This window comes from Sylvia atricapilla, chromosome 25 (genome assembly GCF_009819655.1).
Source record: "Sylvia atricapilla isolate bSylAtr1 chromosome 25, bSylAtr1.pri, whole genome shotgun sequence".
NCBI classification, from domain to species: Eukaryota; Metazoa; Chordata; class Aves; order Passeriformes; family Sylviidae; genus Sylvia; species Sylvia atricapilla.
In genome coordinates, this window is record NC_089164.1 from 622,316 (window position 1) to 646,437 (window position 24,122).

General features: G+C 57.6%; 2 protein-coding genes across 2 annotated transcripts; one reads left to right on the plus strand and one right to left on the minus strand.

Moving 5' to 3' along the window:
• Window positions 1–802: 802 nt before the first annotated feature.
• C25H6orf132 (chromosome 25 C6orf132 homolog) lies at window positions 803–12,853 on the minus strand. Its single transcript, XM_066335655.1, has 5 exons — window positions 12,669–12,853; window positions 9,005–9,120; window positions 5,325–5,400; window positions 2,213–5,009; window positions 803–1,936 (listed from the first exon to the last, which is right to left on the minus strand). The coding sequence occupies exons 1-5, from the start codon at window positions 12,817–12,819 to the stop codon at window positions 1,846–1,848; spliced, it is 3,231 nt and encodes a 1,076-aa protein (XP_066191752.1). The 5' UTR covers window positions 12,820–12,853; the 3' UTR covers window positions 803–1,845.
• A 7,081-nt stretch (window positions 12,854–19,934) lies between these two features.
• On the plus strand, window positions 19,935–23,762 carry GUCA1A (guanylate cyclase activator 1A). The gene is made up of 4 exons (XM_066335563.1): window positions 19,935–20,183; window positions 22,233–22,382; window positions 22,895–22,985; window positions 23,602–23,762. Exons 1-4 carry the CDS (start codon window positions 19,986–19,988, stop codon window positions 23,760–23,762), a joined length of 600 nt encoding a protein of 199 aa, XP_066191660.1. The 5' UTR covers window positions 19,935–19,985.
• The last annotated feature ends 360 nt before the right edge of the window (window positions 23,763–24,122 follow it).

The window sequence follows — 24,122 nt, forward strand, 5'->3', positions numbered from 1 at the left end:
AGGATGTTCCTTGCATGCAGAAGATTCCATGTTTTGGGGCAGGTGGTATTCCACATGACACTTGGCCCACTTAAATGTCCTTACAGTTACTCCATAGTCACTTTTCTCTGTATTTTTTTTAAAAGCCAACACCCAGATATTTAAAGCCTATTATTTTATTTTTGGCTGGGGTGAGCCATGGAAATCTTCCAAGTCACTGCGACTTACTGGCATAAAAATGCCCTATGAATTAGCTATTAGACTGATTATTGTATTTGCATTTTCATTTTATTCACAGCAAAATAAAGTTCAGAATACTTTAAAGCTGCTGCAATATCTGGAAGGGCTGTTAAATTATTAGGTAAAGCTGGAAATGACACAAAACATAGAATGTCAATGACATGACTCGAATATCAAGATAACTTTTGAGAATTCCACTGTGAAGGAAAGTTTATCCCTGATTTTGAGCTGAATTATAGAGCAAGATCTGCTTGCAGGCCACATCCAGGTGCGTGCCAGGCAGGGCAAGCTGGAGTGGAACCAGTGGCATTTATAGCATTGAAAATAGAAAGTGCTTTCCATAAAAACAGACTCATGTCTCAAAGTGCTTTTAGTTTGTCAGTGATTAGGAAAATATTCTCTACAAGTTTTTACAGTTATCTTACAGTGAGTTTCAGCAGGTTTACCTAGGAGGAAGATTCTGTTCCTAGTTTCAGGACGTTGGCTATTCCCAACTCAGGTCAGCTGTCGTGAGGCCCCACTGCTCATTCTGGAAGCTCTTTGAGGCTGCTCCCAGCTCCCAGCCCTGCACAGGCACCAGCAGCAGGGAGCAGGGGCAGCTCTGCACATCCAGCACCTGCAGCAGCCCTGAGGGAAGCAGCAGGAGCCAGCTCCCTCAGGGGTGTCCCTGCAGACACCACCGGCAGAGAGACACGCTGAAATTCAGCTTCTCAGTCCCCAGGTCACACACATGGGAGCCAAGTCCCCAGCAGAAGAGTTAATAAGGACACTTTGGGGCTCGCATGGGTGTGAAGTGGCAAGAGACCCCTCAGGGAGAGCACCAGCAGCACCTGGGAGAGTCGCTGGCATCCACCAGCCCAAGGAAAAGGATTGCTCCACATCCTGCATCTCCCAATGCTTTACAGCCATCCAGCCAGGCCTCACAGCCTCCTTCCATGAGGAATAATTACCAACAGAACCATTGACAGTGACCAAAAGGCACAGCAAAGCGAGGCCCCTGCTCCCGAAGCTGCTCCTGGAGAAGGGTCAGAGCCCAGCTCGGCAGGACAGGCACTGACTGGCTTTAAGGCACAATTGATTTGCTCCAAACTCTGGAAGGACAGAAAGGGTCAGGATCTAAGGCATCCTAAACTCTCCTCCTATCCCACTGGCCTCACATTCTTATTATAATCCCTGACATTTAGCTATACTCTGCTCTGCTTCCATTGTGCACATCTCTCAGTTGGTTTCTCCCTGCTCCCAAACATGCTGGAGTTAAACCAATTAAAAAACAAACCGAAATCAATCTTCCCAGTGGTGATGCTCTTTAAGGAGAGCTGAGGATGCTCTTTGGCTTTCCTAGATGGCTTAACAGGCTGCAATTCTCAAAATAATCCAGGAGGGAAAATGGGAAAAAGGGACACCACGTTTGCTCACATAACGAGGCAGCGGCCTCTGCAGTAACTACTCTCCATGACAGTCTTTTGAGAAAAGTCCAAGTCTCGGGCTCATTCCCCACCTTCTCCATCAGCAGTTTGAAGCAAGTGCATTTCCAGGCTGGGTTGGGACCGTCCCTGGTGCTCGTGGAGAAGGAAAGGACCGACCCAGGCACCTTCTTGCCCCTTCCCTGCTCGGGCAGCCCCGAGGCTACCGGTGGCTCTGGTAGGTGTAGGAGATGGGCTGGCGAGTCCCGGGCCGCACCGTGAAGGTGTTGGAGGGTCCCCCGTAGTGTGCAGGCCTGCAGGGAGAGCAGAGGGCACGTCACCCAACACCCAGCAAAGCCTGGCGCTCAGTCACCACTGCAGTGATTTCATTTATTGCCCCCTGCCTCCACTCGGCGAGGTGGGGAGAGGAGAGGGATGGGCACTGGGGTCCCAGCTGGCACCAGGAGGAGCCACGGCACAGTCGCTGCCCTTGGACCGCAGCAGGAGCCAAGGGACAGCGACTCCTCTGGAGCCCCAGTGCTGCCGAGGGACCCCGAGGACAGGGAGGGCGGGCTCAGGGGGACACGTACCTGCTGGCTGTCAGCACGCTGCCGGGAGAGAAGTCCCCGTTCTGCGCCTTGTACTTGCCGTCCGCCCCGGTGCCGCCGTAGCCCGCGGCTTTCCCGGCGGTGTCCGCGGCCGGCCGCCTGCCCTGGGCGCCCGAGGGGCCGTTCCTGAGCGCAGAGCCCAGGCGGCGAGAGCCGTCCCCGGCCGCGGGGCTGAAGCCGCCGGGCCCGTAGGAGGACAGGGCGCCCGAGCCCCGGGGCGCTGCCCGCGGGTACGAGCTCTCGGGCTCCGACACGTACAGGCGCTTCTTGATCAGCGGCCGTGGGTTGGGGCCGTGGCTGGGGAAACCCGTGGAGCCGCCGTACTCCGGGTACTGCGGCGCGAAGTCGCCGTTCCTCCAGCTCTTCTCCAAGGGCGGAGGAGCTGCTGGCTCCTGGTTGCCGCCGTAGCTGCGGCTGTAGCCAGACCACCTGAAATAGCGCGGCTCGCCCGAGCCCCGGCCGCTCTCAGGGACGCTGGGGCTCTTGCGGTTCTCCTCTCGACTCGGGAGCGGAGCCTCGTCCGCGTCGTTGCTGAATTCGGGCGGCGGGGGGATAATGCCGAAGTCCAGCGCCGCGTCCCCGTTCTCCTCCTCCGCGGGCCCCGGGTGGCGGGCCGGGCCGGGCCGGCCGGAGTCCAGCAGCCCCCGGAGCAGGCTGGAGGTGACAGCCGGCCGGGGCCCCGGGGGCTGCGCCTCGCCCCCCGCCCGCCCGGCCCGGCCCTGCTCCGAGGAGCTGGAGAACGAGGGCGGTTTGCTCCAGCCGGGCCCCGCCGCGGCCGCCCGAGGCACCACGGTGAAGGAGCAGGGCTTGGACTCGTGGCGGAAGAAGCTGCTGGAGCCGCCGTCCGACGAGGCGCTGCTCAGCCTCAACGGAGCCTTGGCCCCGGGCTGGCGGCCCCGCTGTGCGCGCTGCCGGGCGGCCAGCAGCAGCGCCATGGGCGAGCCCCGCTCCACGCGTTCGCCCGTCACCGGGTGGATGAGCGCCTCCTCCTGCCCCGCGCCCGACGCGGCCGGGGGGCTGCGGCCCGAGCCCCCGGGGCACGGCGCTTCGGCCGAGCCCGGGGCACAGGGCGCCTCGGCCGAGCCGGCCCCAGCCCGGTGCACCTTGTACTGGAAGACGGCCGGGCCGGGCTGCGGGGCCGGGCTCTGCGCAGGGGACGCGGCGGGTGACGACGGGGTGGCAGCAGGGGGCTCCTCTGCCGGGCCCCGAGCTGGGTCTGGGGGACTCACGCCGCTGTTGGGGGAGCCGGCAGCAGGGCTCACATCCTCTGTCACCTTGCCGGCAGCACGATGGTCCTTGTGGTCTGTCTCGTCCTTCTCCACAGCCACCACCGGCGCTGGGAGCGGGCTGGGGACCGGTTTTGGCACCACGGAGTCACTCGTGTCAGGGGGGCTCTTCCTCACCGGAGGGGTGCTGATGCCGTTTTCCACACCCTGCTTCTGGCTGCTGAGCCCCGGGGCAGGTTTCCCCTCTTTCTTCAGGGACAGCACGGCCTCCAGCTCGTTCCTGATGGTCATCACACTGCGGGGCTGCGTGTCCTGGCTGCTCTCCGGGGCGGTGGCTGCAGCGCCGGGGGAGCCCCCGTTGGTGCTGGGGGGGCTGCTGGACACCTCTTTCTTCTCACCGTCCCCTCCCTTGGATAACCCCGTGTCCTTCCTGCCGCGCTGGGGCTCGCTGAGGCCCGGCTCACGGCCGGGAGCGCTCTCCACGGCCTGGGGAGCAGCCGGCTTCTCCAGCGGCCTCTCGTCCCGGCGCGGGGAGCGCAGCAGCGCCGACAGCTCGTCCCGCAGCTTGTTCAGGTTGTTGGCGTCCTTCCAGTCATCCTCGGGGGTCGGGTAGTCCGGAGGAGGGAGGTCCAGGTCGTTGGCAGTGAGAGGTTCGGGTTTCGGAGGGGAGTCTCTGCCGGCTGTTTTCGGCCGGGGAATCTTCTCCCCCTCGGAGCCCGGCGGTGGGGAGCGGCGGCCAGCGGCATTTTGGCCGAGCCCCGGGCCCGGCTTGGGGCTCGGTGCAGGGGCTCCAGCCGGCTTCCCGACGGCGTGTCGGAGCCCGGGATTCCTGTGCTCGGCTTCTCCGAGGCGCGCCTTGGCCGCGGGCCGGATGGTGAAGCAGGGTGGGAGCGGGGGCCGGGCGTGCGGCTGCCTGGGGCCGGGCTCCTGCCGCCCGGGCTGCCCCTCCTGCACCGGCATGGACGAGGAACGCGCCGGGGCCGGCGGCGGCACCTTGAACGACCTGGGGAAGGTGAGGTGGGGCTCGGGCTTGGGCTGCAGGCTCTCCTTGGGGCTGGGGGCTGCGGGCGCCCCGGCCTCGGCGGGGCAGAGCGGCCCCTCGGCGTCCGCCTGCCTCGTGTTCAGCACCGTCTCGGATTTCCACTTGGAGATGCCGGGGCCGAAGGGCGCGGGGTCCCGGGCGCCCGGCGGGGCCGGCGGGATGAAGTCTGGGGGAGCCGGAGTGCCGGGGGGAGACAGGGCGGGGGCGGGAGGCGGCGGCGCTGCCGTGGCTGGGGGTGGTGGCACCAGCTCGGGTGGCGGTGGGGGTGGCACCATCTCGGGCGGCGGTGGCACCACCTCGGGCGGCGGTGGCGGCGGTGGCAGCATTTCGGGCGGTGGAGGGACCGGCGAGGCCAGAGAGGGTGGCACAGGCGTTGCCGGAGGGGGCGGTGGGGGGACCGATGGCGGTGGGGGGATGTCATCATCCAGGTCATCTCCATCGAGGGCCTGCGGGCGCAGGTCCCCCACCGAGCTGTACATCCGATAATTGCCATTGAGCTGGGAGCCGGAGCCTGCAAGAGCAGCGAGAGCACAGCCCGTGAGCGCCTCTCCAGCAGTGCTGGCCTGTGCCAGTGGCCTGCCCGGGGAGCCAGCCCCTTGCCAGGCTTGTCTAAAACTTCCTGAGCTGCAACAGCCACTCTGCCTCACCCTTTAGGAATTAATTAATTTCCAATGACTTAAAAAAATAATTAATAGCACGCTCTATTTTAGCATGAAAATATATGAGCAGAGTGTCTGCTCCGGAGCTCGGCACACACACACTTCCTGCCCCGAGGGCTTGCTGAGCGCTTTGTGCTGGCCGGGGCTCCACAGAGAACATCCCTTACCAAGAGCTGCCTTTTCCTCAAAGTCTTTTGGCACCGACGGCGTTGGCACAGCCACCCCGTGGGATTCTTGGGCGTTCTGCAAGAGTTGAGAAAACAGAGCTGTCAGTCTTACGGCCAGAGATCAGAGCAAAGGGCTGACAAGCAGCCGGTAATTTGTCCGCACAAGCCCTGATGGGATCCAGGGCAGTGTCCCTGATACGGGGGTCCCTGTGGAAGCTGCTGTGACAGGGTTTGAGGGGATGAGTGAAGGGATCAAGGCTGCCCAGGCCGTGGACACAATTCCCACGAGGGCTGGAGAGGGGTTCAGCTATTCCACATCCCCCCGGGCTCCTCACCGTCCGTGTACCAGCGGACTGAGCAGCTCCCCTGGGCTTGGCACTGCCACAGGCACGTACACACCCCGCTGAGGTCCCAGACAGACCTCCGGCTTCTGGGAAACTGGCACCGGCATATCTGAGCACTGGGAGAGCTGCTCCCTGTGTGGTTTGTGTCCCGCTCTCAATTGCTCCCTCCGCAGTGCCTTCAGCTGGTGCAGGAGCAGCAATTTAGCAGCCTACACATCCGGGAGGACGCCTGAAGCGGAGGCTCTGCGGGGAATCACAGCCACCCAGCGAGAGAGCCGGGGCAGGCTGACTCACCCGGAGCGCTGGCCGGGCTGTGCCGGCAGCAGGGAGGCTCCGCTGTCCTGTGCCTCACGGCCGGGCTGGCTCCCGGACACTCCTGGGCACACACCTGAGCCGGGGGTGAGCGCACGGCCGGGCTGTCACACACCAGCCTGGGGACAGCCTGGGGACAGCGTGGGGCACCTCAGTGTCACAAAGACACAAAGCTCTGGGGGACAGAGACGCGACATGGGCAGCGGCCAGGGACACACCGTCCCGTTCCCAGGCTGCACATCCACCCTGCTGCATTCCTGCTCACCCCAGCAGCCGTTTGGTAACAGCCCTTGACAAAGGAAATGTTATCCTGCCATCGGCCCGCGCCTCTCCCCGAGCCGTTTCCTGCGCACAAAACCTGGATAATGGCTGAGCCCCTGCCCTTTGCCTGCCCTTATCACCATTGCTACATCAGATTGCTACGGGATTCCAAAGTCTCCTGGATCGGAGGTCAGCTGCATTTGTTCATCCAGGCTCAGCCAGCACATTACAGTTACACACGGCCCTGGGGAGCTCAGGAGCTGCTGGGGCACAGCTGATCCAACCGCAGCACCTGTGGAAGAGCCCTGGAATGCCCCAGCTTTGGCCAAAATAATAGGGAAATACACATTTCACTTGGTGCCTCCACCACCCTGCGGATGACCAAAGATCCCCTACAACCACACGGGAATGAGCCAGTTACTGGTGACTCAGGAGCGAGGGAATTCAGAGCCCTGGGATTGCACAAGGACCGGACAGCTCTGTGCTGATGGAGAAGCCAAGGGCTGTGAAGGCGTGAGGGCAGATCCTGAACTTCATCTGAGAGCCAGAGGGAAGACAATGGCCAAGAGAGGCGCTTCAAGAGCTGATAGTTCAACTGTCCAGAGCAATGAGATACCAAAATCACAAAGAATAAAAACCCCAGCAGTTGCCATTTGCTATGGGAATCCACTGCTGCTGGTTTGAGAGCACCCCGAGGGGACCTGCGGGCTCACAGGGACGTCTGAGCTCTGCCAGCAGCGTCACCTGCTTGGAGGGGAGGGGAAGGGACTGGCAGTCAGCAGAGAGCTATGCAAAGCTGGAGGACACAGTCTGCACTTCATAAAGGAGCAGTAATTTTGGACGTGTCATTTCAAACTGGGCAAGCCTGTTCATCACCAAAACCTTCTGTGGTGGTTGCTAACGCTCAGCATCTCTCAAAACCCGCCCGTCCCCACGTCAGGAGCTGGCTGCTGAAATGGAAAGCATCCCCAGCACGCTGCCAGTCTGCAGAGATGGTTGGGAAGATCGTTCCTGCTGTTTGCTCGGGGTGTGGCCAGCCCAGAAAACCTCCAGCTGATTCAGAGCAGGCTCTGGGTGCTGTGCCAGGAACCTGCATTTCCAGTTTGTGGTACCTGACTCAGATTTGTGCCTGCTGAGGATCCCGTGGGGGGAAGCTTTCACTGTAACCACCAGGAATCACTTTTCATCCCTGGAACAGTCGGATGTCCCCAGTGAAGGGATGCTGGCTGTCCCCATGGTCCTCCCCGGGCTCTCAGGAGCCCACCCATGGAACGGCCAGGGTTTGAGGCTGCCCCTTACAAAAACCACCCAAAATACAACTGCTGAGCACTTGGGGTCTCAGAGAGGACAGGAATTTCTCTGAACACGAAGAGCTGCCCCCAAACTCCCTGTCTGGGAGCTGCGGTGGGCTGCTGAAGGAATTGCTTCGCCCGGGATGCCAAAGCTCCCCCTGCACCTGCAGTGGGCCGTGGGGGGACCCCCGTGCTGCCGTGACTCCTGTGGGGCGGCCCAGGGCCCGGCCAGCCGCGGGAAGGAAGCTGCTCCTGTGGGGAGAGCTGCCAGCTGCAGAGGCCAGGAGCTGCGGGGCAGGGCGTGTGCATCCTCCTGACTCACTGCGAGCTGCTCCCCGTGCGGGCGTGGGGGAAAGGGTGAAGGCAGGAGCTGCAGAACAGCCCCGTGCAGGTGTGTACCCGGTGCCGGTATGTGCGTGGCAGCACAAGAGTCCGTGCCAGATCAAATCACCATCAAACCTCACCAGAGGAGTGCAAACATCCAACACAGAGCGATCCTCCGGAATGCTGCCTTTTCCCACTACTTGCGTCAGTCAAAGCTGGTACTGTCAGAGGAGCCCAAGCTTGGGAGGGACCCTCACAAAGGAAAAGGAGCCCCAGGGCCGGCTGTGCCTCTGTGAGCAGCACCAGGGCTGGTGTGACAGCCCTCAGGATTTGTCCCGGGGACATTCCTGCTCTTAATCCCTCTGCCACACACGCTTCCATTAGCAGAGATCACCTCCTTGTCAAGACCAAAGGATTTAAGCATTTTACTGTCTTCACTGACCTGGTGACCTGCGGGTATCACTTCAGTTTAACTACTGCCACCACCCTGCTCGAGTGGAAGGGAGTGGGATAAGATGAGCTTTAAGGTCCCCTCCAACCCAGGCCCTGGGACTCCGAATCCTGCGCCTCGCTGTGCTCTTTAGGGAATGAGAACTCTGGAAAGTGCTGCACGGGGCTCCTCAAAACCAGCCACAAGTAAAGGTGCCTTTGGGAGTTACAGCCACCTCCAGGCCCTCAGCTCTGCCTGTTTTGGCCCTTGCTGCTCCAGACATTGCTCCCAGCTGCTGCTGCAGCACTGGCAGCTCTGCAGGGAATGGTTTCTTTATACAGAGATTGAAAAGAATCATCCTCTGCACATCCACAGCATCACCTCATTCCTCTGCTGCAGCAGCTTCAGCACTGCTGGCTCCAGCTGATCCTGGGACAGATCCTGCCAGCAGTGGGGAGATAAACTGCACTGCAAGCCTGATCTACCATCTCCGTGCTCAGCAGGTAGTTTGTAATTTGAAAACGCAAGTCTGACGGTGCTCACACCTCCCCTGAGTGCCTCCTCCGTGCCCCACACCAGCCCCGAGCTCAGACCACCTCCTCATCCCCTGTCCCCAGCGTCATCCCAGAGTGGTTTTGCTGTTGGTTTCTGTCTCCCTGGGGTGCGGGCTGAGCAGCCAGCCTGCTGGGCCCCCGTTCCAGCCCCGCAGACACTCACCAGGGGCAGGAAGGTCAGCAGCGGCCGGACCCTCGGGCGGGGCTTGAGCGTGGCTGTGCCAGAGTCTGTCACTGTCCCGAAGCGATTGTCACCGTAGTACACCTCGATCACGTCGCCTGAGGGGAGAGCACACTGTCAGCAGCAGCACTGAGCTGGGGCACTGGCAAAAACAACACCAACGCCGCGGGAGCCTGGGGAGAGCTGGGCAGAATTTGCTGCACCCCAGGAGTGGGCAAAGGCCAGCAGGTCCTGAGGGAAACCTGGGAGTCCTGGAGGAGAGGGGAAGACGGGGAGAGAAGGGTCCCATGTGTGCAGGACGGGCACTCACAACCCTGTCACACACGTGCAGAGCACAGAGAGCCCCCCCTGAGCTCCGGAGGATGGAACCCAAGCAGCTCAGAAGGACCAGGATGCGATCCTGGCTGATCTCAGCAGCTGGAATTGAGGGGAGGCAGCAGCAGAGCTGACCGGGAGCAGGGAGAGCTCCTGCCCTGCCGAGCACTCTGTGAGCAGAGCAGACATCCCACACGGGTCATTCCTGGGGCTTCACAGCACTTCCACACCCCAGCCTGCTTTGGGCGACTTCCCACAGAACACTGCCGTGGATGGAGGGGGCCAGTCCCAAACTGGGCCCCGGTGTGACAGGCAGCAGGAGCCGTCAGGAATTCCTGGTTCCCAGCCTTGTGCTTTCACCTTGAACCACACCTCTTGGGCCGCTTTATTTCTGACAGTGAATAAAGCTCATAAAATTAATTTAATTACGTTCTTTGTGTCTGATTAGCAGCATGAATTAACAGGCAGAAATACTGAAGCACGTAAACCCCACCTTGGCTGGAAGGAGATACACAAATAACTCGTAGCTAAGGAGACCGACATTAAAGAAAATCTGAGGGTTTGGGAAGGAGGGGGAACAGCAAAATGGCTGTGATTGAAGGGAAAGCTGCAGGAGTGTTCCAACAACAGACTGATAGTGAGGAAGGGAGGAGACGAAGGACGGGCAGAAATCAGGAGGCAGCTCCCAAGGAAACAGCTTTACACCAAGTCTAGAGAAAAAGGAGGAGGGAGCTCAGGAGCTGAGCCTCTGTGAACGTCCCACAGAAGGAAAGCGCTTGCATGAACACCTGAAATGAAGAACCTGAGCACACCAGGGGCTGGGCATGAGGCAGCACAGCCTCTGCTGAGGAATTCCACACGACCTTCAAACACACCACAGAGTCCAGAAGCATGTCAGCTTTTCCCTTCTCCCACCCACCACCCCCCAGGTCACCCCAGGAGGATCTGCCCTGTTATCAGTGATTGATATTGTTATCACTGTGGCCTCATTCCAGGCAATCACAGCTTCCCCTCCCTCACACTTCAGGTGATTCTTTACACAAAGGACGTTTTCTCCAGCTTTCAAATCACCAATCAGCCTGTGTTTCAGCCAGCCTGGTCCTACCAAGACTTCACCACCTCCTTGCCTGGGAGAGGCCCAAGCACTCCGGAGGAGCTGCTGGAGTCCCAGGGAGGACAGAGGTGCCAGCAAATTGCCTGGAAGTTTTCAGGGCCAGGCTGGATGGGACTTGGAGCAGCCTGACCCAGCGGAAGGTGTCCCTGCCCATGACAGGGAGTGGAATGAGATGAGTTTTAAGGTCCCTTTCCACCCAAACCACTCTATGATTCTGTGATGATTAATTTTGCGGGTGACCCCGCATTCAGTGAGTAAGGAGCAGGAATTAAGGCCAAGACAACAGGAGAGTTTGGATTCGGTGTGAGCAGCGACAGAGTAGTTCTGAGACTTGAAACGTGAGTTTTATATTTAACAAGTCACTAGGTAAACCCAGCGAGAAACTGGATTAAAGATCACAAGGACTTTGATCCTAGATTACTAAGCATTGCTACTCTGAATGCTTTAATTAAAGGAAAATGAAGCGCTTATAGTTGTGTTTTCTTTGCTAGATAAACAGGACTTGCCTGCTGGGAGCCCATCACCAGCAAGACCTGAGCTCTGCCAGCCTCGTTTCCTGGAAGGAGGGAGCAGGAAACTCACCCTTGGAAGCTGTGGGAAGCAGCTGGCTCAAAGCACTGGCCTTGCTCCGGCCACTTTCTGACATTCAGCCTGTCCTGGAGACATTGGTGTTTGCTCAGCCATGGGAAATTAAATAAACAATTTGCCACGCATGTAATGGAACGTCGTCCTCCCCGGGGGTTGCATCACCTGGAGGAGGTGCAGCAGGTTTGAGCCGGGGTATCCACAGCTCCCAGGAGGAGGAGGAGGTGGCATCAGTCACTATATTCAGGAATCTCTGAGTCAGGGACATGCAAACCTACACCCAATTCCACATTGCTTAACTTGTGTTTACTCTGTGTGAGAAACCAAGGCGGGGATCGGCAGGAGCCGTGGACTCCTCCTGGCACGGAGCTGTGCAGGAAACGTCCCTGAAACCGGGTCAGGAACCGTGCTGTGTGCGGGCCTAGCTGCGACACGACTGTCCCCTGCTGCTGTCCCGGAGGTGCTGTCCCTCTGGGGCTGCTCCTGTCCCTCTGGGGCTGCTCCTGTCTCCCGGCTGCTGTCCCCCTGCTGCTGCTGTCCCCCGGCTGCTGCTGTCCCTTTGGGGCTGCTGTCCCCGGGCTGCTGCTGTCCCCCTGCTGGTGGTCCCTCTGAGGCTGCTGTCCCTCCGGGGCTGCTGTCCCCCAGGGCTGCTCTCCCCTCCTCACCCGCCCCACACACCGCTGTGGACGCGGCCCCTCAGCCGCGGTGTCACACTGCCACTGTCCCCTCCACAAGGCAAATCCAGGGCAGAAATGCCACGAGGATGCCAAGGAGCGATTCAACAGCTGTTCTTAGGCTCGGGTTTGAGGATTCCCGGCTTCCCCTTTGCAGTCTGACCCACACCCGAGCAGAAAGGTTTCGTACTGCCACTGCAGAACTGTAGCCACGGAAATCAGGCTTGTAATAAGCAGACACAGCAACTTCTTTTCTTTTTTTTAATCCAAACCACATCAGAGAGAAGCTTGAATCCTCCTCAGATTTACGACAGTTAGAAATCAGCAATTTTCCTTCTAGGTTGCAGAGTTGCACGAAACTCCCTGTCACATTTTCATTTTATCTTGGTTTCAGCAGCTTGGCCTTTGGGGTGTAACCGCCCCGCAGTTGCTTTCAGTGACAATACTTCACCCTGCACAGCTCAGCAGGCAGCACTTCCATTTTGTTAATCTTGGAAGTTTGTCGGGCTCTTACAGCCGCCGAACTTCGTCCACAAACTGCTATCTACTATCTACCTGGCTCCATTACTATTAATTTGGCTCCCTCCTACATGAGCCTCCAGGGCACCGTATTGCAATTAAAACCACAAAGAAACACAAATAAATCCCGAGGAATATGCAACCCTCAGCTCCCTGTCCGCTCACAGCCCTGCGAGAAACAGGTTTATGAGTAAATAACTCAAACCTGGGAAGGCGCGGATCAAACATGGCGTGGGAAAGCGCGACGGGAAGCAACGAAACAGATTCTCAGCCTCTCGTCGGGCACTTTTAGCGGAGTTTAACCCGCCCGGAGCGGCAGCCGGCCCAGCCCAGGAGCGGACCCTGCGGGAGCCGCGCTGCCGCATCCCGGAGCCCCCGGAGCCCCGAGCCCAGCGCAGCCTTCTCCCCCCGGCCCCGGCCCGACCCGCGGGACACTGACCGGTGCCACCCGCGCTGTCCGAGGTCACCTCCTGCGTGAAGATCCAGGGCGGGTTGGTGGCGAACAGGGACGCGGCGCTGGGGCTGGAGTGGCGCTTGCCGAAGAGGCGGCTGAAGGTGCCCTGCACCGAGTGCGGGTGGTGCTTCTTCATCGCGGCCGAGCCGGGCGCTGCCGCCGCGCTCCCGGCCGGGCATCCCCCGGCACCGGCGGGGGACGGCAGCCGGCGGCTGGGCAGGGGCGGGGACGGTCCCACCCCCGGGCCCGCCCTCCGCCAGGTGCCCCTGCTCCCGATGAGCAGAGAGAGCCTCCCGAGAGGCTGCGAGCGCCCCTGGACTGCAGAGCCTCTCCAGTGCCTGCGGAACCTTGTCCTGGTACCGAGCCCCAACCTCCCTGACCCGGCCCCGGCCGTTCCCTCGGCCCGAACCCCGCCGGCCTTTGCCCTTTCTCTCCTGCCGTGTTTCTCTGTCCCTTCACCCCAAACACCCCGTGACACCTCGGTGCCCGCGGGCTCTGGGTGCTTTTCATCCAAAGCCTTGAAGGAGATGGGACTTGACCAAAAACCATTTCTACTTTCAGGTACAAAAGCAAATTTCAAGCACAGTTAACGATTTTTTGGGCTATGCAAGTAAAAACTGAGCGTTAATGAGTAACACTGGGTAGTAATAAATGCAGGGAATTCTGGAGAACTTTAAACCCAAAATAGTTGCCAAAACATTAACTCTGAAACTCAGCTTCCAACTTCAGGTTAAGATCTTACACCTCTTTCTATCTCTGCCAAGTTTTGAGAATCAGAACAATACAGATTTTTCATTTTCAGTGCTAAATATCACAGAATCACTTTGAAATGAGACTTTTCTTGTGAAACGCATCTTCTGGATTGCTTTAAAGAACAAATTAAAGCAACACATCAAATCCCCTGTGAAGAATGAGAAATGAGCACTGTTAAGATATTCCAAAAGAGAAGTTTAATCGCGGCACAGATGATGGGGCAGCACCTAACAAAAGTGGACTATGAATGGGACATGGGGGAGGAAATGAAAATGTTAAACTTTATTGCCGAGGCTGTGGTAGAGGAGCCCTACTCCCCCCTCCGGCCCCGGCCCCGCTGGTTGTCCAGACATTGTTCAGCAGTGGGAATTCCCAGATGGAAACTTCTTTGGGAACCTCACTGGTCACAGTGCTCTTATAAACACACTGGCTGTAAATTCTGATAATGTTCTGGTCTCGGCAGCTGGGGATGGTTCTGTGCACTTTTGGGACTGGACAACTGGAGAGCGTTTCCAGAGTATACCCAGACCTGCACAGCTGCCTTCTTGGGACTGTGATCCGGGAATATAGGCCTGTGCTTTTGACCAGTCTGGAACCAGATTGCTGACGGCTGAAGGTGATGAAACCATCAAGATTTACAAAGAAGATGATACTGTGACTGAAGAATATCATCCTGTCAGGTGGAAGCCAGAAATTTGCATGAGAAAGCATCTTTAATGCTGCAACCTGCTACTTCTATGATTTTGTTGCCGTTTCAGTTTGATTTATGATTTTATTTATCTTTAATTCAGGAAAGTTTTATAATAATTTTATTTCCCTTTTATTTAGGAGTATTTTATAATAAATTTTATTTCTCTATAAAACCCAAAAAATGGTTTCATAAGCCCTTTCTTTTATAATTTCTCTACCTGTTTATGACAAAGAATCAGTTCAAAGGGGTTGGAAAAAAACCCAAAACCCTGTAATTACTGAGTCCAACTTGTGGCATTTAATGAAAATTCCCTGGCACCTGTCAAAAGCAGAAATCAGGTGTCAGGAAGAACCCATTATCTGCTGCGAAGACAAAGGATATAGTATCTCTCTCCAAGACAGGGAAGACAAAAGCGCTCACTAATATCCATTTCTTGGGCGAAAAAATGAAGCGGCACTCACAGAGAGACAGTCATGCGAGAGGGAAGGAGAAGAGGAACTATCTGACGAGCGAAAGCCAATAAAACCCCGTGGGATGGGAGAGCCTGGGCTCCTGCACGCAGTCCTTCCACGAGATCTCCTTACAGGAAGGAGGCTTCAGAGGGGCTGCGGCGCTGCCCTCGGGAGCAGAAGGGGTGACTCAGCTCCCTGACACTGCCCCGGGGTGTTCCTGAGCCCGGGGCTGGCAGTGCCCTGCCACCCAAAAACACGCTCCTGCCTCACCCCGGGTGGGCAGCGCAGCAGAACATCACCCTCACAGCACGGGGAGATTCCCAGGTGAATTTATTACCGCACTGAGCACAAGCTGCTCAACAATTCTTCCGGGGCTCCTGTGCACACTCCTGTTTGTTTGTTCCTTATGAAAGATGTTTGTTCTTTACCTTCCACCTCCCAGCAAGGCACAGACCTCCCTTCAGAAGGGGAGGAAAAGCTGAGCAGCAGCAGGAGGAGCAGGCTGGGTGTGCTGCCGGGCACGGTGGCTTCTGTGAAGTGCAAACTCCAGGGACACAGGAAAGTCGCCAGGTTGGGTGGCTGGGCTGTGTTTTTGAAGAAGGACAACTGTCACTCTTGTGTGACTGAGGCCACACAGACTGGTGGGCTGGGCACAAAGCTCAGAAAAGTGCTTGGAAGGTCTCCAGCACATTTTATGGCATAGAAAGAGCCATGTGAGCGCTGCTGTGATGTAACACACCGCGGTGTGAGGCTGCCTTTGATCCCAATTCGGGTAAACACCCCAGAACAATCTGCTTTTGCATCAGGGTGAGGAGCTGCACCCTCAGATGTGGATGGTTCCTGCTGCACTCGCAGGTGTGAGAAGGGTTTGTGCAGGAGGGCAGCGACCTGCAGGAGAGAGGGAAGGGAGGAGAAACCCTGGGGTGTGTCTGCCGAGAGCGAACGGCTCCCAGCGACAGACAGAGGAGCAGCTGGTGGCATGGGCAGCACCGGTGGCTTCCAGGGCTGCAAATCCTGGTCCCCATATCCCCTCTGCACCCCCTGCCCCGCTCAGCCCCCCACCCTGTGACACCCAGCGCCCGGTGACACCCCGCGGTCACAATGGCCTCTGTGGTCACAAAGACCCCCAGAGCCCTGACACCCTGCCCACGCCCGCAGTGCTGCCTCCTGCCTCCACCGCAGACAGTGCCACACACCAGGGCCTCCACCACCGAGGAGACCTCACAGGTGTGTCCCAGGCTCACAGGTGTGTCCCAGGCTCACAGGTGTGTGTCCCAGGCTCACACTGTGTAGCCGTGCCCCCTTTGTGAGCTGCTGGTCCTTGTCCCGAGGGTGATCAGCCCCGGTGATGTCAGTGAGGCTCTTCATCCCATCCCTGCTGTGCAAATTCCGCTGCTGCCGTCAGCCGGCTTTGCCCCTGTGGTGCTGAGAGATCAGAGCACAACACACCTGGTGGTCCTGGGGTGGCTCCTGGGGTGGCTCCTGGGGTGGCTCCTGGGGTGGCTCCTGGGGACAGGCAAGGAGCTGCTGGCCTGGGGACGTTCCCTGAGCAGGGACAGGGTGGACAGTGCCGTGCCAGGCTCCAGGAGCTGCCCAGGGAGCTCCAGCCCAGAGAACACACCAAACCCTTCCTGCTTCCCCGATTACAGAACCAGCCTTTCCCTGGGACCCAGCTGGGATTTGCTCGGGCAGACATCAGGCAGTTTGGGAGGGATTAGGGATCTCTCCACGTAGGAACGGGTGCAATAGGATTACGTGTGACTCTTCATTCAGGCACAGAGCTCTGGCAGTGCCAGAAATAGCACCAGGACCTTAAGCTGGTGCTTCCCCTCCAAGGCAGGGATCACGCAAGCAGGTGCCTTCACCCGGGCAGGAAGGAGGTTCCTGCAGAGCTCCAGGTGCCCCAGAGCAGGAGCAGGAGCCGTGGGGCAGCCAAGCCCCACAGCAGCAGAGCCCAGAGCTCAGCACACCCTGGCTGGGTCCCTGCCCATCACTGCAGGGACTGCCAGGGCTCCAGCCAGCCCTGCTCATCGTGAAGGCATCTGCATGACTTGGCAATTGGGCTGCCAAGACAGCTCCAGCCTCCCCTCCACGCCCCAAAGACAGGGAATTAATGACTTTGGTGCTCCTGTGGGGTGGGTGCAGAGGCCTCAGCACAGTCCTGTGTGTACTTGTCTCTTCCGAGGTGAGGGTGGCCAGGAGCCACAGCAAACACCTGTATGGAAACAGCAGGTTCTGAACGATCTGAATCCAGAGCAGGGGTGCACAGTCCTCACAGAAATGGCTGTGGTCGTGTAAAATCTGCTTTTCAGGAGTCAAAATCCCAGTATTTTATCCCCTGGGGGAAAATGGACTGAGGTTTCCTTGCGGCAGCAGCTGCTGAAATAACCCCTGTTAACCCCTGTGTGCTGAGGGCCAGCCTGTCACACTTTTGGCATCTGCCCTGGAGAAATGAGTAACAAAAAGAGGTGGTGAACCTGTAGGGATCTGGTGATTACCCTCAAAGGCTTTAAGGAGATTTCTAAACAATCTGCAGGCATTCCCCTTCTAATAGATTTAGGAGCCCGGGAGCAAAAATAGCGCCAAGTACGTCACGGAAAGTAGGAAACCTCTTTACAAGGTTAAAAATAAGCAAACAGCAAAGCATTTATTTAGGACGGGCAGGAGGAGAGTGGCTAATTGCTGAGGGAAGAGGCAGTTTCCATTGACACGGAGGTGTCGTCAATGAAAACAAGATAACTGAGTCATGCTTAGGTAACAGCAGCAGAGAATATCTCTGCAGTCAAGCACAGCCCTGGGTCACAGGTCACCCCTGTGTGTCCTGGGGGTCACATCCATCCCCTCCTCTGCAAAGGGTTCTTGCAAATGCTCTGTCCAAACGGGCTCTTTCCCTGGTCCTGGTGCCCTGTGTGAGGCCTTCACATTTCTGGGGAGAAAAACCCATTTGGGTTTTCCCCAGGATCGGCTGAGCACCATTCCCAGAGCAGGAGGAGGCCCCGGGAGCTGCGGGGTCCCTGCAGAGGCACCCAGAGCTGCTGGGCTGATGCTCCCGAGGACAGTGTCAGGGTCTGCCATCACTGCTACATCCTCTCGGGTCAGATTGTGTTGAACAATCTGGTTTTCAGGGCTGCTTTGCGCGGCTGTGGGTGGTGGCAGCTTTACCAGGAGCGTGTGGCATTTATCACTGTTGTGACCGAGAATTAAGAGAGAGTCAAGTCCCTTGTATCACTCGTATTTTCTCAGCATTTGTTTAAAGTCGCTTCCATATTTCCGGAGCATCATTTGAATTTAAATTCATCTCTCTTTAAGCAGCACCAACCTCAGATTTTTGGCTAAGGATGTTAAGGGCTCCTCAGCACTAACACTGCCCTGACTGCCCTCGCAGGAGCTTCCCTGGGGGGGGACGGTGAGGACTGGGGCCAATTGCCGCTCATTTTTCTGGCTCATTTTCTCCACAGATGGCAAAACCACCAGAAACCCCCGGCAAAGACCACACTAGAGCCGAGGGGATGGAGGAGACCAAAGCCATGCCAGAGATCACTAACCCACCTCCAGCGTCGAGGAACCTGCCGCCCCCAGCTCCTCCCCTGGGCTCTCGCTTTGTGCCGGTGATCGTCCACCCCGGGGGCCGTCCCCTGAGCTCCGTGGAGTTCGTGTTCTACCGGCCCGAGTGGCCCAACTCGCTGGCCCCGTTCTGCACGGCGCAGAAGGCGTTCTGCGGCGCCCGCTTCCAGCAGGACGCCCGCCACGGCCGGCGCCGCATCGACCTGCAGAGCACCGAGCCCAGCAAGTGGAGGTCCTTCCACCGCCCCAAGCCGTAGCTGGGAGCAGCACGGGCGATAATAAAGGCCTGAGACAGCAGCTGGGGGCCGCGGGGTGCCGTGGGGCGCGGGGCACGGCCAGCACCGGGCGGAGGGATGGGTGGGGAGGTTCCGCCGCTGCTCCCCGGGGAAATATGCCGAGTGGATTTTGCTGTAAAAAAAAAGCCTGTCCGACTTGTCCTGTCATGCGCTGCTCTGGGTGTCACGGCCCGGGGCACGGAGCGAGCACCCACCCAGCCCAATGGGCTGGAGCGCAGGGCAGCACTGAGGGCTCACCTTGCACAACAGGGGCCTGCCGGGGAGTGCAGAATTAGCACATCCAATTAGTGCTCCTCAGCTTAATTCCTTTTCCGTAAGTGTTTTATGATTGTGTAATGCTGCTTTTTTTAGCAGAGTTTTTTCCTAATTTACTGTGGTGCAGGAGCAATACTGGGCTCTGTCACTTGTTAGATAACTGCGGTTGTTAGACATAAACTGTGTGTTATGCAAAAACTCTCTGTGGGACAGACCCTGGAGTCACATCCATTCACTTCCAGCCAAGGATCTGGCCCACGATGCTCTTTGAGGGTGTTTTATTCCCGAGTACTGCTCAGGATGCCGTGTGTCCAAGTGAAAACAACTTTGGGTTTGGTTGTATTTACACGGAGAATTTCTCATGGTAACCCATCGTAAGTGGAAACTGAAGCTGCATTTAACTGCACTGGTGTGAGCTGAGTTTGTAACGCAGCAGCCAGGACACCCTGCTGGGGTGGGCACAGTGTGGGACAATTTTGAGGAAAAAACACTCCGTTACAGGACCAAAACTGGACAGGGCACCCCTGGAGCTGGGGAAGAGGGCCCTTCCCCTTCTTCCTGTCTGCAATTAAAGCACTTAAACCCTTTCCATTCAAAGCAATTATGTTTCTATATTTGTCTCCTCACACCAAATTTACCCTCTTGGTGCATCTCTTCCAGAGGCTGAAGTGGCACTTCTCCTGCCTGAATTCCAGGCTCCAGAGCCCCTCTGGAATCCTCTGGCAGGGAGAGGTGAAGGGAAAGCAAAAAGCAATAAAGCCCAGGGAATTCAGAGTGGTTTTCTCTCGTTCTTCTCACTCTGGTTCAGGTGCAAAAATTGTTGCTCATGTGACAGCAGCCCCCCTCTCAAATCGATAAATGAAGTGGATTAAGAGATTAGCTCATCACAGAGAAAATTCCACCCTCCTAATCTCCTGCTGGGCCTGTAATCTGCAAGACTTCCCCATTTTACCTCTTTTCTATTTTAACCCTGAACTCTTAATGCCTGGCAGGAGGCAATCTCCACTCATTGGCTGGGGAGGGATTTGCTGGGTACTTAAATGTCACCTTCCCGTCCAAAGAGGGTTTTGTGCTTTTGGGTTTTCCCGGGAAGACGAGTCTCCCGTGTCCATCACCACTGGAATCTGTACAGCACCAGGCACTTCGGGTTTTCCTGATGCTCTGACCGCTGCAGTGCTGGGCACATCTGGACTTTGAAGGCAAGAAGCAGAATTGTGATTTTTTTTTTCCTCCTCTAAATTTCACAAACCCTCCGTTTTTGGCTGCGAAGGGACCAGCCCTTGGTGTGGAGATGGGGAACATGGACGGGAAAACCGTGGAGGAGCTGAGCACCACCGAGTGCCACCAGTGGTACAAGAAATTCATGACAGAGTGTCCTTCTGGCCAGCTCACCCTCTACGAGTTCAAACAGTTTTTTGGCTTGAAAAACCTGAGTCCGGCAGCGAACAAATACGTTGAGCAAATGTTTGAGACATTTGACTTTAATAAGGTAAATATTGTCCTTCCCACTCGGCCGTGCTCTGATCCCGTGTGCTGGGGCTGGGTGGGTGTGAGAGAGAAACTGCTCTGAGTGTGCACAGCCTGATGGACTGTGGCCTCATAAACTGTAGAATCAGTTCTGGAGCGTGAAAAATGCCAGCGCAAACTCTTCACCCGCTGCCTGCTCTGCGAGGACGCAGAGGCTTCTCTCAGAACTGACATTTTCCTTTTTTCAACAGTGGGGTTTTATCTGGCAGTCTCTGATCGCTCTAAAATGAAGTGCCCTTTAATCCTTAGACACTGGGTGTTGTGACAGTCGCCGTGAGGACAAGGGCTGCATTCATGCAGGGACAGCGAGTCCCCAGCGCGGCCGGGGCTGGTGGCATTGTTTGAAACTGTAAATGGATTGCACCGGCATTGATTTTATTCCGTGGGATAAGGGGCTCGGGCTCTGTGGAGAGGCTTTGAGCCCAGGCTGTGGCTGTGCCGGACCCCAGAGCGGGGCAGTCCCGGAGCAGGGATTTGGGAACCCAGTCCCGGAGCAGGGATTTGGGAATGCAGTCCCAGAACAGATATTTGGGAATGCTGTCCCGGAGCAGGGATTTGGGAATGCAGTCCCTGAACAGATATTTGGGAATGCTATTCTGGAGCAGATATTTGGGAATGCTGTCCCGGAGCAGATATTTGGGAATGCTGCTCCCCCAGCTCAGGAGCCGTGCCAGGGAAGCAGATGGATGTTTCCAACAGGAAACTGCATCCTCCCCTACTTGCAAATGACCTGAAATTGCACCTCCTTCGAGATGAGGAGTTTATTTTATGGCCACCCAAAGGGCTTAGTGGCATTAATCCCATTGACAAAAATGCAAATCAGGCCCTAAATCCTTCAGGTGTTCGGTTTGTGCCTTGGCCTTTCCCTTGCTCACTGCCCCGTGTTTGAATGCGTGCCTGAAAAGGGAATTGATGCACAGGAAATCCTGCTGGGAATGGGGCTTAGGAGCTATTTGTACCTAATCTGGCTCCTGCAGCAGCGGGATAAAGCCGATGATCTCCTCGGGAACCGGCCCTGGGGCGGTGCCTTCGTTCATTGACAAAACCCTGGCTTTTGCTCTGCCCCTGGTTTGTGGAGGGAGTCACGGAATCACCGAGGTTGGGAAGGACCCCTAAGATCAGAGCCCCGCTGCTAACCCAGCCCTGCCGGGTTCAGCACGGGACGTGTCCCCGGTGCCGCACCCCTCGGCTTTGGGCACTTCGGGGCAGTGCCACAAACCGCAGCAAGAACCATCTCCCTCCAAAGCACCGTTTGGGAATGCTCTGTGGTGGGCAGGAGGCATTTTAACAACCTCCTGGAAGCTGTGAGCATCAGGGGAGGGGTCTGGGGGCAGCTTGGTGGCCTGTGAACTGGTGCCAGCAGCTTTGCAGTGTGCCACCACCCTGGTCCAGCTGGACACCCTGGAGTGAGCTGGGGTGGGCAAACACCCGGGAGGAGAGTCAAAGATAAAAGAGTTTGTGCTCCAAACGTGGAGCAGGCACAGGAATGTCACAGGGACAGAGAGACACCTTCCCAGCCCCAGACGTCAGCTGAGTGCTGGGGTGACTCCTGAATTGACTCCTCTCCTGGAAATGAGACCCCCTGGAAAAAGGAGCTGTAGGTGTATGCAGCCAGGATGAGGTTGGGTAATTTATCAGGGATCATCTGCATAAACCTCTCTGACCTCTGAATTCCCGCTGCTTTGGGCCGGTAATTAATGCCTGGCCTGTTAATTCCCTGAGCACAGGCCAGCTCTCCGACCCCAAGCCAGATCCACCCACCCAGTCCCTGCCTCCCCAACGTGTAACGGCCAAGGCTGGATCTGATGATCTTGGAGGATCTGGAGGCTTTTCCCAGCTTTAATGATTTTTTAATTCTATGATTCTACAGCATTTCTGCAGAGATTCAGGTGGGACCTTGGCTGGTGGAACCACCCCAGGTCTCAGAGTGGAGGGACCCAACCAAGAAAATCCTTTCCTGCCTGACTCTCTGCTTTTAATCTCACCTGAGCTTCTAACCTTCTGCTTTCAGGATGGCTACATAGATTTTATGGAATATGTGGCAGCTCTGAGCCTGGTGCTGAAGGGGAAGGTGGACCAGAAGCTGAGGTGGTATTTCAAGCTCTACGACGTGGACGGGAACGGCTGCATCGACCGGGCTGAGCTGCTGAACATCATCAAAGTGAGTGGGCCCAGCTCTTCCCTTCCTGCCCCAGGTGGGCACTGCCTGCAGGGACACAGGAGCTCCAGCCCAGAGAATCCCCTGGTCGATCAGCAGGCACTGCCCAAACCTGCTGCTGCCCTCTGCCAGTGCTCCCAGCTGGGGCCTGCCGCACCCCGGGGACTCACAGCAGCCCCTGGCCCTCCCCTGGCAGCCTGCTTAACCCTGTTCACTGAAACTGGGGCTAAGATAAGCACTTGAATTTAATCTAAGGGTTTTCAGAGGTGAATGGCTTCGGGCTTATCCCAGGATGCCCACTAAATCTTGTAAAGCATTGACTGCCTTTTTAGGTGGTTTTAATCTCCAGCTTTTTAGACAGAACTTATTCCTTCCCGAGCCTAACTGCCTGAAAGCAAGTTTTAGCCCCGAGAAAGAGTTTGGCCTCTCGTGTCTGGTCATTTGGCCACTTGTTCTGATGGACACACGAACCTGCAGAGCAGCCAGTAACTGCCCGTGCCCCTTGTCCCCTCCAGGCCATTCGGTCCATCAACCGCTGCCAGGAGAAGATGACGGCGGAGGAGTTCACAGACATGGTGTTCAACAAGATCGACATCAATGGGGACGGTGAGGCCCCTCCTCGGGCAGGACCCTGCTCCTGCCTTCCCTTGCTCCTGCCTTCCCCCGTTGCTGCTCTCCAGGCTGCCCGAGCAGCTCCTGCTGCGGGATGTCCCAAAACCGCAGACGGGGAGAGCTGCCGGGGGTGGCTCCCTGCAGACACGGAGCTGCCCGTCCCCTTTGGGCTGCCCCAGGGGACCCTGCCCACGGCCCCTCAGGGTGGGAGCTGGGGTGGGCTCTGGGGACAACACCCGGGGCTGAGACCCCGATTTCAGAGGCTGTGCCAGTCCTGGGGGTGACACAGGGAGGAGCAAGGCTGTGGGGTCTAACAGAGCTGTGGGGTCTAACAGAGCTCTGGGGTTTAACAGAGCTCTGGGGTTCAGCAGTGCTGTGGGGTTTAACAGAGCTGTGGGGTCTAACAGAGCTGTAGGGTCTAACAGAGCTCTGGGGTTCAGCAGAACAGTGGGGTCTAACAGAGCTGTGGGGTCTAACAGAGCTCTGGGGTTTAACAGAGCTGTGGGGTCTAACAGAGCTGTAGGGTCTAACAGAGCTGTAGGGTTTAAGAGAGCTGTGGGGTTTAAGAGAGCTGTGGGGTTTACCAGAGCTTTGTGAACGCTCTCTGCAGGTGAGCTGTCCCTGGAGGAGTTCATGGAGGGCGTGCAGAAGGACGAGATGCTGCTGGACATCCTCACCCGCAGCCTGGACCTGACACACATCGTGAGGCTGATCCAGAACGACGGCAAGAACCCGCACGAGGGGGAGCAGGACGCCCAGGCTGCCCAGTAACTCCTGGGACCCTTCCCTTGGCCTCCCCAGCACTGTCAGCTCCGTGGGGCTGTCCTGGGACTGTGCCTGGGCAGCGGGAGGAGAGGCCTCTGCAGGGACAGGTGACACTGCTGGGCTCTCCCACACGGACCCGGGGTGGCCTCGGCGCCTCTGGACGCTGCTGCTGAGCTCAGAGAGGGGACAGCCGGTGCTCCCCGGGCAGGGGAGCTGCACCAGGCTGTGCAGGCCAAGAACACACCGAGAACACCCCAAAATTCCCACCGAGGCCGTGGCCAACACCCCCTCAGAGGTGTCCAACCAGGGGCTGCCCAGGACTTGGCCACGGTGAGAGGAGTCCTGGAAAAGCAGATCCAAACCTTC